We start from the raw sequence: 16,485 nt of genomic DNA on the forward strand, positions 1-16,485 counted from the left end.
TAAACTCAGAAAACATGCCAGCAAAGTAGTGGTCATGGATGCCACCTCATTACCATCGAGACAGTGTGATGAAGCGATGTTTGTTTTTTTTAATGGTGTTATAGCGTAGTACTGGAGCAATTGCAAGCAAGAAGAATTGACCAAACTGTAAAAGTCTTTAATCTGTATTACACAGAACATGCTATCACGTGAGATTGCTGTTAACGCGTTTTTTTTTTTTCTCCTCTGTCCAACACAAATAGTTCTCTGCTGTGTATCCAGATAAAAAAAAAAAAAATGCCCCACAACCTCGTGCACGTCTTTTTCTAATCGGCTGCTGCGGAGACTTTGATAAGTCTACGCTCAGTTTAATACCTTTGGCTTGCTAGGCTCCACATTGATTTTTTTTTTTGTGTGTGTCATGTGGTTTAAAACTTCCAACAAGGAAGTAGGCCATGGGTCAAAGCCTCAGTCGGGTTATTTCACACCCTGTTTTCAGGTGGTCAATAAAGAAAGCTCTTTAATGTGGCACAGGGTTCATTTCATTGCTTTGTTTTTTTCCCCCCACTTTGGTTATTTCTGTTTGGCCTTTCACACTGGTTATCGTCCGCACAGCCATTAAACCTGAATAGCTTTGGCCTTGAACCTTTTTTTTATATGCGTTCAGGGTGACTCAGTTTCCTCCACGTGGAGCTGAAATTATTGCTTTCCTGCACGTTATTTTTGCTTCAACCTGCCGTCACGTTTCAAACGGTACAATTAGAATAATTAAATATTACCCTGCAATTCTAAAGACCAGCAACTCTGAAAGAACTACACCCAGCCACTCTGTTTGTGTGTGGAGCGTTTTACTGCAGAGACGGGTTTTTATTGAGCTAGACTCTGTGACATTATTACCAAACTCTTCTTCTTTCCTTTCAGCCTCAGTGGGGAAACATTTCAACGTCCAAGCAGAGATTTTTTTATTTATTTTTTTTAAATCAAAGCATGTTACTGAAGCTGCTGGTTTCTTGAGTGGAAGGGAAGAGGCGTCGTCGCCGTGACCTTGTTAATGGTTGCGTTAAGTTCTGAGTGAAGAGAGGAAGTTGTTGAGAAATGCAAACAGACGATGGTTATTGAATAATGCTTGAATGGCCGTGACACCGTTAACCCTCGGACGACTGGAAAATGGGTCAGTCGAGCCAAAAAAACCCAAACAAACGGCGGGTCAATAGTTCAGGGTCATTTCTCAAATGGATTGTATTTTTCCTTTATCTTTTCTCAAAGCCTTGAAACCTTCATTCCTGAAGTTTACTGGTTTTATTCTAAATCACTGAGGCTTCGTTCTGGTTGATGTATGCCAAAATTTAAAATCGTATTACTTCATGAGCTGACTCTGAGTCAGCGGCTGATTACAAAACACGTGAAGGGTTTCAAAAAAGTCTCCTCCTCATTACAAGTTGAAGGTTTTTACTGCCGTTAGTGTGACTACTTGTCTTATATAGTCGATTAAGAGTAATTACTTTCAATGTTCCTCTTCTTGCGCGTGACCTTTCCACCAATTACTTCAGGTGACTCATAATGAGTTTGACTTAGAAATATAGTTCTTAGGTTCCAAGGTTCAAACGATAAGTAACAGGATACCGAGTGGAACTTTTTAAAATGCACATTTGTGTGGGATCAATTTTAGCAGATTAAAAAAAAAAAAAAATCAATTAATTTAGAGGTCAAAAGACATTTGAAATACAAACCTGCTTTTGACTTGTACCCTAAGATCAGAGTTAAAGAGAAGTTTGTCGAAGACACTGTGTAAGGATTTGAAGGTTTGTGTTGCTGGTCTCCCGTCTACTTGACGTGATTCAGTGCTCGAGGGACGAGGCAGATCATGTCGATCAGGCCGCTCTGAGCGCCTCACAACAGAGGCGGGCTGAACAGTCTCTGAACAAATCCCAACAGGACGGGATTGGAAGTATGACATAAAGTTTGTCAGTGGAAGATTTTTCTGGGACGAGCCTGGCTTCCTCCAACATGTCAGTGCCCGTTGTTGTGCTTGGTTGAGTCTGTGTGTATCAGAGGGAGATTATGTGTGTGTGTTGCTCTCTTTCATGCTTGTTTAGCGTTTGGGGGAGTGGTTGAGTTTGACGTCACTCACTACGGAGTGTCACACCATTCTCAACACAAACTTACTTCCTCCTCACCAGGAACACAGCAAGAGCTTTTTTCTCTGTTTTGGCAGGATGTGGTGAAGGGACCCTGACTTAAAGGACTACACTCTTTGGACCACAACTCTGTGTCATTTAGAGAACATTATATCACTTTAGTTCCTTTTATACTTATCAGTTTTAATGGCATAGAGCCTATACGTAAGCCTTTTAGATACAAGAGTTTAGAGGGTTTTTTTTCCAACACTAGACAAAGGACATGCCTACTGTTGGCAGGTATATGAGTTTTCGTTCATCCAAGCGTTTTAAAATAACCAGGTAAGATCCTCTTCCTGTCATCCTCGTTGTTCTTCGTGTCTTTCTTCTTTTTTTTATTTTCTTACCTGCTCTTAAACAGCTCGTCTCATTGTGACTCAGATCTTCCCCTGTAAACGACACCATGTCAGATACAGGTTATTTACAAGTTGCAGTCGTTGTGTTCCTTCTTTCCAGACGTGCAATGTTTTTTTTTTTTTTTTGAAGAGTTCACGAGTTGTCACAAATCATACAACCTTCCTTGTTTTTGTGTTTGTTTTTACTTTACTGGAATATGATGTTTGCAAAGGGTTGTAAATTTTAGAGCGTCTGCGTCTGTGGACCAGCTCGTAAAGCCATGAAAGGGTTTTTTATTTTTATTTTTTCAGCCGCGGTGCTGACGCAACTGATGACAATCAAAGTGGAAAAGAGTAACCTTTCCCAACACATCATAAAGATAAGATCCCTGTTTGCCCAATGTTAAATTTGTGTAGAGTTTGACCCATTTATTTTTTTTTTATAGACTCATCTCACCTACAAGTTGTCCAATCCCAAATCGTGTATGTTCTGTTAAAGTGTTTGATTTGGCTGATGTAGATGGGATTCTAACAGGCAGCTTGTCTGAGTCTTCCTACAGAGATAAAGATTTAAGTCGATGCTTCTGCTTTGGCTCTGACTTTTTGTACTTGCAAATGCAAGTCATGGTGTGTTGATGCATAAGGCTTCCTGCTGTTACTCTTCCAAGACACATTTCACATTGCCATTATGAGTGTGTGCATGGAAATGACTTGTAAGCTTGTGTTTTGCATATACTTAAATCAGTTTCTTTTCTTTTCTTTTTTCCATTCTCAGCAGCTACCCAGTAGAGAGCAGCGGTGGCGGGCTGCCAACCAAATTGAAGAAAAGCAAGAGCAGCTTGAGCAATGGCAGCATCAAGAAGGTGGAGTCGAAGAAAGCCTTGAGCTTGGAGGCGGCCCAGCTGGAGATCCAGCAGCAGCACAAAACCCTCACAAGACAAGCAGCAGTCAGGTAAGACTGGAGGAGGAGGAGTGTTCTTCACTCACGTGTAGATCCGTGAGCTGCGTTCAACGTTTGAACCAAAACTCCACGACCCCCGTTGAATGAATTTCACACTGGCATCATTCAAATCAAACACTGCTCCTTGTAGAGGCTCGCAGCTTTTTCTGAACGTGCATCACAAGACCGAGCCTAACGGCTGGTGAGTCGTGATACACACATGACTGCACAGCCGTGGCAGGCCCCGCTGTGTTTTCACATGATTCAGATGTGTGTGAGAGATATGCGATGTGTGAGGAACAAACTTCATCTCAGCTGGCGCCTACGTGCTTCTCCGGTTACCCAACAAAGCTGAACACAGGAGCTTCAGTTTCAGTCTGTTCATTAGAACATTATATTATATGAATATACTTCATGAAAGCTGCTGCCAGACTCAGACAAAAACCTCAGTGAAATACAAATGTGGAATCTATTAGATTGTCCCCCATGCCCTTCCCTGAGGTATGGGCAAACGCTTGAGTCAATAATCCGAGTGCCTTAATGTGTGATCTGCATATGGTGGAGTACTTACACACGGCCCTCTGCACTAATGTATATTATGTGTTGAGACAGAGAAATGAGGCAAATGGATCAGTAAAGGTTCTCCGACGTCACCTTGGCCCCTTCTCATGTCAGCAATTAAAACGTCATTTCTGTACTATTTCAGTCAGAATCTTTTAAAACGTGTTATGTAACCGCTGTTTACCCCTTTGACATCTGCGTGTCCTCTGCATATAGAGTTGTCTTTTCAGGTTCACTGAACCTGCATAGGCCGCATACTTCCTTTCAGGCTGACGTCTGTGCTCTTTGTCTCCGTGCAGGTCGCAGACATTCGACGTCGACGGCAAAGGCTTCGAGAGGACGGAGGGCACGGGCACGCAAAGTGTAAGTCCAACACAACATTTCTTTACCGCTCAGGTGAAATATATAAAGAGCTTTAGTGCAATATCATGTCCAATTGTGTGATCATCTCTTTGAGTTAACAAAACTTTTTTTTTTTGATTGCTTTTGTTTTGTTTTTTTTAGAGTTTTATGAAGCACAACAAAACATTCCACAAGTTGTTTCCACACATTCCCAAGGATGAGGACTTGATACACGGTAGGTCCGCTACAAAAAAAACAAAAAACCAGACAGAACATATTACTCTGTTTCAGTTTGGTGTGCTTCATTCATTCATTGTTTTTCTTCTTTAGCTTACATCTGCGCCCTGCAGAAAGAAGTGCCCTACCACGGTCGGCTGTACATCACAGACACCCACGCCTGCTTCTACTCATCCGTTCTACTCAAAGACACTAAGGTGCTCCTCCTCCTCCTCCTACCTTTCCTTTTTGTTGTGACTTCTCAAATCTCTGATATTCCAAAATGGTTCTCTAACTTGTTTTCTGTTTTTGACTGTTACAGCTAGTTATTCCAGTTTCCTGCATCCACATAGTAAAGAAGCAGAACACAGCTCTCCTTGTACCCAACGCCTTGTCCATCCGTACCTCTGAAGGAGATAAGGTCCGTTTTCTTTAAATACAAGCTTGATAAGCCACTGTTTGTTTGATTACCAGAATCCTTATTTGACTGTTTCTTTTCACAGCTGTCTGATAAATCTAAAATCTTTCTTTCTTTTCTCTGTAGTTCCTGTTTGTGTCTCTGAGGAACAGGGAATCATGTTTTCAGCTGCTGCGTTCAGTTTGTCCACAGATAGAGGTGAGCAGCTCTAAATATTCTCAAGTTCTTACTGTACTTTGACCAAAATCTGAAATAAGCACGATGACATTAGAAAGAAGTAAATAAAAAAAAAATGGCACTATTGTTGCAAAACATCCTGCGAAAACAGATTTGGCTGCATGTCTTTAACTGTGTCTTGAAAGTATTGCAACAATGTAAATTACAGAAGCATTGTAACTGTGTTTCTTATGTTATGTAACAACATTTAAACTGAGACCGCAGGATTTCACATCTATTTAAAGGACAGACTCTTCGAGTTACTGTTAAAGACGCTTCTCATGACTCATCAACATTTCTTTCTTCTGCAGGAGGGAAGCACAAACAGCAGCCCGATCTTCTCCTCAGCGGAAAACAGCTTCGATAAAAGCAAACTTGTGGTAAGAAACGCCGTTCTCAGCTCTAGTGCACCTTAAACGTCTTGAGTTATTGTCACAGCGGCTGAAACATGACTCCCCTTATTTCTTTGTAGAACTCCAGCCAGTCCAGTCTGGACGACAGCTTCGACCACTTTGATGGTTCCGAGTCCAAATCCTCACAGGAGCAGCCGCTGCAGAGAGCTCACAGAGGTGAGGGCTTAACACCATTTGGAGTGTTTTACATAACCCATGATGCACCTGCAATCCTCATGGAACCAGTTCTTGTAAGAGTTGAAAATAATGCTAAACCTTATCTGATGACAGCTGGTGTCAGACTGTTGACAGTTTGTTTTATGTGCTGTTATCTTTTGTCTTCATTTCTGGTCTAGCCGGTTGACACACATGATAGTCAAAGGTCTAATGGAAAGCTTACACTGACTTTCTTTTTTTTTTTTTTTTTCTCCCGTTCATTCAGACGCAGTGCCTAATGGGAACGGCTCGGCTTTCAGGGGTCTACATATGCAGCCGAGTGAGAGCTCGTCCTCAGAGGAGCTCTCAGTATCAGGTAAGAGGAAACATTAATGCTGACCCATAGGAAAAACTTTTTTTTTTTTTTTTTTTGGTCATGACATTAAACTCAGTTTTTGCCTACTTTCATCTACAAGATACATTACTTATAAATACTTGCTAATTTCCTGCAAAATCAAATTAATCAAAAGCCACCGACTTGAAACTGCAGGTAGTCATGCCTTTTTGTTTTTTTGTTTGTTTGTTTTTTTGCTCCAGGCTCAGGTGGCTCGTGGGTTTGGAATGTGACAGAAAAGGCCAAGTCCCTGCTGGTTCAGAGAGAGGCCAGAACCCTCAACACTCTACTCTTCATTTACTTGATTTTGTAAGTAGCGCTTGATCCCTCTCTAACACGCGTGTAACATTCGTCCTCCTTTTTGTTTGACCGTCGAGTTAATCTGAATGCGTTTGTCGGTGTCACACCTTCCCTGCTGATAGAACACTGCGATCGCGCAGGATCTCACATAATGGAAAGCTTGCCAACTTTGTGCGTTTTAGCAAACGGGTTTTGTTATAGGACTTGATGTTGGCAGCACATGTCGCTGTTATGTTTGAAGTTGAGTGACTCAACTGACGGAAAAATGCATTAAATGTGACCTATCGTGTCTCTCTGCGTGTTTCAGGGTTGTGCTGCTGCTGCTGTCTTCAGGCTACATCGGTTTACGTATCGTGGCCCTGGAGGAACAGCTGACATCCCTGGGGGCTTTACCCGAGTTCACCTTACAGAGCAGGTGAGCTGCAGTCTCTCTCTTCCACTTAAGCTTTTTCTTTTTCTTTCTTCATTGCCGTCTTTGTCAAAGGACAAACAAAGAGTCTTACATATGGGTTTTATCTTAAACCCTGTACAGCAGATAAGTTGTGCCAGAAAAGTCCGCCTTATTTGCATCCAGACAATCCTCAAATGTTCACCATACTGTCCCTCTGTGGCTACCATTGTTCACATAGTGAGAGAGAGAGAGAGGGGGGAAAAAGAAGGAAATGCTTTCTTTCTCTAATGATGGAAACAAATGTTTTCTTGTGCACCTTAAAAGACTGGTGGGGAAATAGCTGTTATGTTGTTGTTTGTTCGCAGTGTAAAATATCCTACAATGACTGCTTCTACTGTTAGATCATTCTCATTCCTGATTCAGGAAACGGCACATTAATTCCTGTTAAAGGTGTAGCATCGCTGCTGCACATTCTTTCCAGGTGTGTATTTAATGAGCGTTGGAAATACCGCTCTTAACCGGTCGTCTGCTTGTGTTCTTCTCTTAGGTACCGCCAAGACACATAACAGTCAGCGATCGAAGGAGAGATCGGTCGACTCATGACTGGAGGATTCTTGTCGGCGTCATTCGGCAGAACACAGCCGGGAGAAAATGTCACGTTTTCAGACTGTGCTCCCACCCCGGCTGGTGCTGTTTGCTAGAGGATTAAAAAAAAAAAAAAAAGAAAACCGCCAACCTGTGCAATTTCAGAGACACTTTGTTAACTTGAAGGGCTATGCTTCCTCCTGGTGCAGTAGACAAATGGACATGCCACGACTAAGTCCAACAGAGCCAAGCAAAAATGCATCCACACTCTGCCTGGCTGCAGTGTGTCGGACCTTCAAACCAAAGCCACACGGCTCTTGCTTAGCGAAAAGTGACAGAAACTGTTCAACATCTGTGAATTTATGTTCTTCATTGTCCTTCTTATGTACACTCCTCTCCCTGAGCATGCAGTCAGAACAGGGCTATACCGATCAGCATTAGATTGCTGTAGTTCTTATTATTGCACCTCAACACCAGAGGAGTAGAGCTATGCATAGCCAAAGATGCACACAGTGCACATCTTTTGCATGAGTGCACCAAGATGACTTAGTAGTGATTTTCTCTCTCTGATTCACCCTTCCGTCTGACAGCGGTTTACACAGAGTTTTCTCAATCCTCTAACTCGGTATCTGTCGGGGTGTTTCTCTTTTTGAATGGTTCCCTAATCAGCTGCGGGTTGAAATGATGATCACTGAAATCTCATAATCAGATCGGCCCGAGCAGCCTCGTCTCTCTCCTGATGGTCTGACCCTTTCTCTCCTTCTCCAACCAGCAACGATTGCAGTATTACTTTCCTCGCCTTTTGATACTATCTCTTTACTTTAATGATCAACGCTCCGAGGTTTTTCTTTTTCAACACAGCCTCGGCTTGTTGACGCGCATCATCAATGCACAAGTATTTAGTACGATAGGACATGAGGAGGTTGTCATCGAGGCATCGATAAGTGTTTGTGTACGGCAAGCTTGAATTGAAAGTATGTTGATGTTCTGTCCTGCAGGAAGAAATACCACAAACCTCTATGACAGGCCTCAAGCGGCATTTCTAGAATCAGGTTATTTAAAGTAGCACCAATGTATTTCTAATGTTCATGCATGTGTCTGCAGCATCGACACTTGACTGACACTGTATATGCGTTTTCGCTCTTGTAAACCAGAGTGGAGATTTGCAACCACGCTCGCTGTAAGGTCCCAAATTTTCAACGGCAAGGAAGTGGTCCCAAAAGGACATTTCAATATGCAATCAATTATTATGCATGTGAACAATTGTAACTACTTTTTGTGTGCTAATTTTAAATGGAGCTTGATGTTTGTGAGGAAGGAAATGGTGTAGGAAGAGAAAAAAGATGTGAATGAAAGAACAGCTCAAGTGAGCTAGCGCACTTTAAAAAAAAAAAAGAAAAATGTCTGTGCCTGTCCCAATTCAGGACACGGTGTTTTGGGTGGAGAAGAAATGGCAAAGCTAGCGTTCTGTGGTATCTGATGGTGCTATAATTGTTTTATTTTTTTTAACTAGTTTTCACTCAGGGGTGGTGGGCACTACCTGCCACATGGTCTTAGGTTGTCATCCTCTCCCTTTGACATTTCAAAATCTTGTGCGTGTGATGGGGTTCACATTTTGTACACCTTGGCTTTAATGATTTTCTCAAATGTCCCTTTGAGAAAGACCACTGCTATCACTGAGATTTATTCGGCTTTAATAACTAATAACTGTGTCTAGCTTCTCAAAATGCTTTCTTTTTCTGTTTCCCTTCTTTTATTACCCTTTTTTTTTTTAACAGACATAACGACGCATATCATAGCTCAAAGACTTAACATCAACATTCTTGTTGAAACTCTTTCACAAGTTGTAGCAAGTAGGTTTACTTGTGTACATGGTGTTTCAGATGGTCATAGTCTCATGTTCGGCTACGCTTTATGCCAACATACCATACACAGAACTGTCAGTTCTAATAATCCCCCACCAGGGGGGCAGCACACACATCCACTGTCCTTGAACGGACTCAATGCAAGAATCTCAATGAAGAGGGCAGTATTTGTGTGGTTTTGCACTATTCAAAGTGTTGTAAATAATTTTGTATCAATTGTTAATGTCCTTAATTCTTCTATGGTCCTATATATATTTATTTGCATACTGTGTAATTCAAAGTAATCTCTGTGAGATGACTTTGCTATTTAAAATAAATCAATTGTTGCGAAGTAAATTGCTGTTTGTACTCGTCTTTACTATGAATTACAAAAGTGCTGATCAAGTTAGTGGATGGTAAATGAAATAAATGTGTTCACATGAAGCCTATCGGGAGCCTTTATAGCGCAGCGAAGGGGAACATCTACAAAACAAAATCTTGAGGTGATGCATATACTGCTACTGGATTCCTTGATTTCCCTTTGGATCTATCTATCTCCAACAGAAGAATCTAAACTGCAAGTAAAGGTAATAATTCCTGGACCCGGATCATTTATTTATATATTTGTTTATTTCTTGTTTCACTTTGACAGTAGCAGCATTCATGTTGACGTTGCCCATTAAAGCATGTTTTAAGTAGTTGTGTGTAGTCTGCAGAATAATGAAGTTGTATTCTTAGTTGCACTGACATTATAAATCTTTAAAATGCAGAATTTAGTTCTTTTATCTATAGTGTATCTATTGTAAACTGTGATAAGTTGAATTAACATAAAAGTTCTTTACAGTCGCCGCAACCTCTGACCTCCCCGTCGGCCCTCCATCGTGGGTGTGAGAGGCAGGCGGGTTCAACGAAGGTCAACCAAAAAAAAAACAAAATAGAAGGGTATCATCATTATTGCCACTGACATCCCTCGACTGGTTGACATCTTTTATCCAGATCAAGACAAATGCATGAGATAATTGTGGCGTCTCTGATCCAACTCTTTACCGTGACATCTACTTAACATCTTTGTTTAAATTTGGTTTTGTGTTTGTGTGCTTTATTTGAATCTACTCAATAGTTTATTCTTTTGCAACTGATTTGAGTTACATTAACTTAATTTTTAACAAAGTTAGATTTAATGTGTGCAATCTGTTGCCTCAGTTTTATTGAGTAGTTAATGTGCATCTCTTTTAACAGTGTAGTAACTCTAAGTGTCTTTGATTTAGCACCTGCTGGTATATCATAATCCTATTTTTAACACATCTTTTTTTTATGCTGGTTTTATTCTCCTGCTGTGCCGCTGGTTTTGTTCCTCCTGTACGTGCTGTGAGACCCCCATCTAGTGGAGAATCGTATACACACACTTTGGAATAGAATTTTATCTGAAAGAAACTTCTGATGGCATTGCCTTCTGTACTATATTTATCATGCAAACCTTTTATAACCCGACAGTATCCTAATTACTTGTGAATTCTTTTGATAGTTAATTTACTCTTACAAAATGCAGTGTAAATGTAACTTCAAATTCTGTTTCATGGTAAGGAATAAAATATGAGCACATTTTATTTATAAGTACCTTTATAATCATATTCATTGTAAAGTGTTTTTAATACTACTTTTAATGGGGGGGGGTTTCACCCACGCAGTATCATGATGTTCTGCAGAGCAGATAGCCTAATACCTGGCACAGAACCAACATTGCAGCTGCAACATTCTGCTAAAGGGCTGAATGAAAGGGAGAGCTCATTGAAGCCTTATGGTCCATAAAGAATGTAGAGGAATGTCTTAAATCAGAATAAAAGTCTGTCTGATCATGGCTTTTTTTACAGAAGACACATGAGATGTTTTAGAAATATATATCAATATTTCAATGGGCTTTTTTTGTTGTAAAATTAAAGCAAGTATTATAATAAACCTTTTTATCAATTCATTATTAAATCCATACTGAGATGGAATAAAAAACATTCAATAAAACATAAAAGGATCTCTGACTTAAGCCATTACGTGATCTCGAGTTCTTGGGTCTGCTCGTTCCTGGTGTCAGATAATGTGTAAACATTAGATCCATAGTGTCAGATTATTTTAGTGGAATTGAAAGATTTCCAACTCTTGTCTAAAGAAAGAAAGTGTGTCAGTAAAACCACACAGAAGCCAGTGATTTCTATTTATTCCATTCTAAGAACTTAAATGCAGCAGTGACATTTTGAAGCGGTGTTTGAGCGAATGGGTTGTGTTCTTCTTGTTTAACTGTCTGGGTTGTTGGAAGGAGCAGGTTCGGCTGTGGTCCTCTGGTAAGCACAGAGCTGGAACACACCTGAAATAAAAACAACAGATGTATTTACTTTTAGAAAGTAACTTGAATGCCGTATCCATCCATATCAAAACATACAAACATCAGCCCAGTCATTTTGGTTCAAAGAAGCAAAGGGACACTTTCATAAAAACAAAAGCTGAGAATCATTGATCTGTTACATAATGGCTTCTTTAGTTACAATTTTTCAAAAAAAAAAAAAAGCTGGAAAATAACCCCCAAAAAACTTGTGCGAATGTTTAAATATAGACAAATAAACAGTGTTAGGCACAGCCCAGTGTTGACTCGTTTCAGGGTTTGGCCCATGTACAATTATGGCTGTTCACCAAACACCTGCAATACACAAATGCCAAACTTTGAAGGCTCTCAAACTGGGCTCCTGCAGTTAATAAATAAACTCTCATAATGAAGTGCTTTAAGATAGTAAATACCTGCTGCAAACGCCAAAATGATTGCAACCCAGCCAATGATGTAAGACCAGGAGAAGCGCCAGTCCAAAAAACGTTTGCCAAAGAAAGTGACAGTCACTCCGGTGTAAATGGCCAAAGCCAGAAGAGCCAGAAAACCTGAGAATGAAAGGAATGAATGAATGAATGTTCAAAGATCTTCTATGTAAACACTAAGAATATGCACACATGCCTGTTAGAAATAAACATGTTTCTGCATTTCTTCTGTTTTCCCAACTAAACCACATTGTACAAATAATGTCAATATTTTTTTGATTTCATTAAAAGTTAACACTTACTTAATTTGTCAAAAATCATTTCAAATGAATCATATTGGGTTATATATAGAATAAGAGCTTAACTCTATTAAAGCCCTGTTTTCCGCTTTCATTCACACATATTTGACCTAAACCCCTGACTGACCTGGGACCAGCCTATCCAGCACAGTCCAACACATGCTTTCAACTGAAATCTTCTTGTTAACATGACTCAAAAAAGTATCAGATTGTGATCACAATTTATTTTTAACAAACCTACAGACAGTACAGGGCTGTCTCTCTGTGATCCTACCTGACAGGACGAGGGCGATGCCGCCTGTACGGACCCTCCTGTTCTTGGTGCCATTTGTGAAGGCGCTCAGGCCGAGCACCACGCCGGCGAAGCAGCTCAGCACAGCCAGCAACATGAAGGCCCGAGTGGCATCCCAGAAGGCTGGACATAAAAAAAGACAATAGAACAACATACATATTAACATTCCTATTCCTAACCCATTTTTCTTTGGAGCCCTCTCTATTTCTAACTGAAAAAAAGCTGTTTTAAAAACCTCAGAGCAGACAAAGCCTCCCAACCCCGGTAAGATCTCTGACACCCCCTAGGGGTCCGAGGCCCCAGGTTGTGAACCAATGAATAAACAGATTGATTTGATGATATATAAATATTTTTCTTCTTCAGGCCATGTTATTGTTATGTCTATGTGTCAGGGGAGTTCTCAGTTGAATCTTACTAACTCTTTGTTTTCACACTTATCACTATCTTAAGTTAAGCCAGGTTCATGACACTGGTTCATCTAATTATCTTCAATCTATAGTCCAAAAAAAAAATCAACAAAGTTTCAGCTGACTGGTTTGCAAATTTGCATCTTAGTTATCTTGGTTGATAATTATTCCCAAAAATGTCGGAAATTTCAAAGCTGACTATTTGCAATGTTGAAAACATCAGCACCAAATTTAAGTTTACGCCATCACGAGTCCAATACATTGTTTTTGGATCCTTTGTCTTATCCAAATGCCACCACTGAAGAACTCACCTACAGTTATGGTGTGGGCGTGGCATTTGTGGTTGATGCAGAACCTCCAAAGCCCCTGATTGGCTGAGCTACCAGAGTATCGATACTGCATCCAGAAGTCTGTGGCTGTGGAGACAATAAGAAGCACTAAGGCTGCCACACCGCACAGTGTGCCTCCTCCTGCCAGAGTATACAGCATCGTGGAGAAGACGTGGAAAGAACTTTACTTCTACACATTCAGCAACTGTTAAGAAAGAATATTGTAGGGAAAATGTTAAAAGGACAATTTTTAATCAGGCACATTAGACAGAACCCTACTTGTCCAAACTATCTGATTACACAAGATGCATTTCTGGGAGTCGTTCTACTTCAGCTCTTTTAAATACCATTTACAAACTTTATAACAAACTATCTGAATAATCTGGTAGATTAGATTTACACAGACCACCAGAGCAACTGTCAACTGAATCTTTTTCTACTAGTTGCATGATTAATGGAAACATCCAGATTGATGTACGTAGCACCAAGTAACATGTAGACACTCAAATCCACAAAGTTCAGATTTTTATGCATTTTTGGCAATCATCCTGTTAAAGTCAAGTTATGTAACTAGTTAATTTGTTGGAGCAAAAAAAACAAACAGTTACTGCTTCTTACAATTTACTACTATTTACACTTTCTAACCTGCTGATCTGACAACAGTACTGATAATCACTAAAACAGCAATGAATAACAGCACAGCAGTGACTGTCTGCCATAACTACCTACTTCTGTGTATACTATGTATATAAAATAAATTCATAGCAGATAGTACTCAGTTCCCTGGAAATGTTAAACATTTATTTTAAGCAAAACACATGTTGCCCATGACTGCTCCAATGATCTGCTGGCTAACTATTACCATGCTCTCAGTATCTGAGTCCGCTTAAGGTGCTAGGTGACCACATAAGTTAAAAACTCCCAAAGTAACTCTCAAAAAGAAACAATTCAATTTAAACAGATTACAAGCAATAGCAAAAGTATTTGTCTTACATTGTCATATTACCAGGAGAAAGAGAGATCTGGAATGATTATATCAACACAAATAAGTACATAAAAGAGACTAATTCTACAGCAAAGTGGTTAAAAATTGGTCATTGCCCAGCAAAGCACTTGAACAGAACCGCTGTTTGACAATAAGCCTGTCTATCAAGCAGTTCAGTTATTGTTCCCCACTAATTCCTCCCTATGCATGACAAACAAATCTGTCAGTACTGAGCAACTGAACCGTCAGCAGTGTTTCTCTCGGTCACACAGCCAGCAAACCAACACCAGTACTCACTCATCAGCCTTCAAAAAACACCTAATTACAAAATCACGTCCAAATCAGATCTCTCCATCTGCATCAAAAACATGTCTCACTACATTCTTCATGCCAAATTGTGAGCGGTAAAGATGTTTTCCTTTGACAAAGGTCCCCAAACTTCCTGTCCTCTTTGTGGTTCTGTCTTGTTCTCCAACAGCAACTTCTCAGTTTTTGATTTTCCTTTTAAGCCAGTGAGAGGAAAAAGCCTCTGCCTGAAAAGTACAGTAAAAACATCTCCTGTTAAGAATTTAAGTAATCTACTATATATATGTTTTTTTTCCTGATACCTCTGTGTTAGCTGGTGTCTCTGCAGGGTTGCTGGCTGTAACAGTGTGCCTATCCTTTTTAAGCTCTGTACCCCTGGCTTGTATTGTCCTGCTCACAAAAGAGGGAATGATCGAGTGCAGCATGTGAGTGATGTTAAATCCCCTCTTGCTCTTCACTGCAGTAACCTCCATCCCTTTATCCTGCTGTCCCAGGCGAAAAAATAACACACTTTAATGAACTAAAAATGTACTTAATTTTCGGAAAGTACATTTCAAGCACATTATGACTTTGTGTGTTAAAATTAAGTAAACCAATAATATATTACACATGTACTAATTACAAGTATATTGTTCCTTCAGTAGTACTTTAGTTAACTTAAATAAACTACACTTCTTAGTACTTATACTTAAATGTATATTAAGTATATTCATATGAAATACACTACCACTCTCTAATACTTAAGTGTTTGATTGGTACATTTATTTATAGTGTACTTCGATATTAATATAAGTTTAATTTTAGTGCATTTGCATCTACTTTTACCCAGTGCATTTTTGGCACCCCGTTAATAAGTATACTTTTATTACACTTTTTTTCATTGTATTGTTATCATAGCAGTATCAACGTGTACTTAAAATAAGTGTATTAATAATTAAAAACTACTTCAGTGGTAAATTAGTGTATTCTTTATAAGTACACTATAAAGTAGTACACATCCATCAGTATGTAGTCATTTATTTAAGTGTGCTTAGATCAGTTTAAAAGCATGTACATTAAAAGTTAATTCCTTTAGCTGACCTTTTCTCTGAAACCTTTTAAAATAATGTATTTTACCAGCAAAATACAACAATGCTGTTCACTAATAAGTTAAAAAAAAAATCCTTACTTTTCCATTTCAATTTCAAAATTTAGTGTTAAAAAAAAATGTTTAGTGGATTTTAATGAAAACAATTAACAACAACAAAAACATAGAGCACCTTTCAAATGACCTAGTGCACTTATATAATGCAGCACAGTCACCGTTATTTCCACTAAAACAACAGTACAAACTTGGGTTTTTTTTGTGCATTTATTGTCATCACATGGAAAGTACATATTCCAAAGCTTCAATCGTTTCACTTCCATTTGACAGTAATCAAAAAACACATTATCCCTTAAGAACATGTCAAACTGTGTAGATGACGGGAGATTTGCTTTGCAGCTTGACTAAATAATATATCTTTTTAAAGTCTTTGATTTTGCTGGAAAACACAGTCTTTCTCACTAACTATCTAATCTCTCTCTACATTATTCGGTAGAGGAATAATGTAAACTTTCTCTCTTGATTGGATCAAAACACATTTCCTGTGAAACTGGTCAGTGGACACCGCATAAACATTCCTGGTTTCTAAACCAGAGACAAGGAAGACAGATATTTGCCTTGCGTTCTTTAGGTTCAAGTTTGATAACCTGGCACTGAATGGGCTACATACTTTGAACTCCTGAAAACTGGAATTCCATCACAGTTCCAAATTAAAGATATGTCATCCTCACCTAATTCACC

The 16,485-nt window shown here is 39.4% G+C and overlaps 2 protein-coding genes across 7 annotated transcripts in view; one reads left to right on the forward strand and one right to left on the reverse strand.

Annotated features, from left to right (window-relative positions):
• LOC306827678 (GRAM domain-containing protein 2B) overlaps positions 1-9,603 on the forward strand; it is a 172,308-nt gene extending 162,705 nt beyond the window's left edge. For 3 of the 6 annotated variants that reach the window (XM_079349651.1, XM_079349648.1, XM_079349650.1), the window contains 12 exons: positions 3,267-3,443; positions 4,292-4,355; positions 4,497-4,569; positions 4,665-4,768; positions 4,873-4,971; positions 5,095-5,166; positions 5,496-5,564; positions 5,657-5,753; positions 6,019-6,108; positions 6,330-6,435; positions 6,734-6,841; positions 7,365-9,603. In XM_079349651.1, the coding sequence (XP_079205777.1) occupies positions 3,267-3,443; positions 4,292-4,355; positions 4,497-4,569; positions 4,665-4,768; positions 4,873-4,971; positions 5,095-5,166; positions 5,496-5,564; positions 5,657-5,753; positions 6,019-6,108; positions 6,330-6,435; positions 6,734-6,841; positions 7,365-7,383 (1,078 nt within the window). In that variant the 3' untranslated portion in view covers positions 7,384-9,603. The remainder of the gene's footprint in view (positions 1-3,266; positions 3,444-4,291; positions 4,356-4,496; positions 4,570-4,664; positions 4,769-4,872; positions 4,972-5,094; positions 5,167-5,495; positions 5,565-5,656; positions 5,754-6,018; positions 6,109-6,329; positions 6,436-6,733; positions 6,842-7,364) is intronic. The other 3 variants (XM_079349653.1, XM_079349649.1, XM_079349652.1) reach the window with 1 other exon arrangement.
• A 1,835-nt stretch (positions 9,604-11,438) lies between these two features.
• lim2.2 (lens intrinsic membrane protein 2.2) lies at positions 11,439-15,094 on the reverse strand. Its single transcript, XM_079351121.1, has 5 exons — positions 14,963-15,094; positions 13,352-13,574; positions 12,616-12,756; positions 12,031-12,165; positions 11,439-11,602 (listed from the first exon to the last, which is right to left on the reverse strand). Exons 2-5 carry the CDS (start codon positions 13,527-13,529, stop codon positions 11,532-11,534), a joined length of 525 nt encoding a protein of 174 aa, XP_079207247.1. The 5' UTR covers positions 13,530-13,574; positions 14,963-15,094; the 3' UTR covers positions 11,439-11,531.
• Positions 15,095-16,485: the final 1,391 nt, after the last annotated feature.

This window comes from Symphodus melops (genome assembly GCF_947650265.1).
Source record: "Symphodus melops genome assembly, chromosome: 8".
NCBI lineage: Eukaryota > Metazoa > Chordata > Actinopteri > Labriformes > Labridae > Symphodus > Symphodus melops.

What these genes read in the sequence shown, in the direction of transcription:
- lim2.2 (XM_079351121.1), bottom strand. Translation starts at nt 13,529, where the DNA reads ATGCTGTATACTCTGGCAGGAGGAGGCACACTGTGCGGTGTGGCAGCC. An exon ending in CGCCCACACCATAACTGTAG is followed by an intron (nt 12,757 to 13,351) that starts GTGAGTTCTTCA and finishes TTTTATGTCCAG; the next exon opens with CCTTCTGGGATGCCACTCGG. An exon ending in CATCGCCCTCGTCCTGTCAG is followed by an intron (nt 12,166 to 12,615) that starts GTAGGATCACAG and finishes TTTCATTCTCAG; the next exon opens with GTTTTCTGGCTCTTCTGGCT.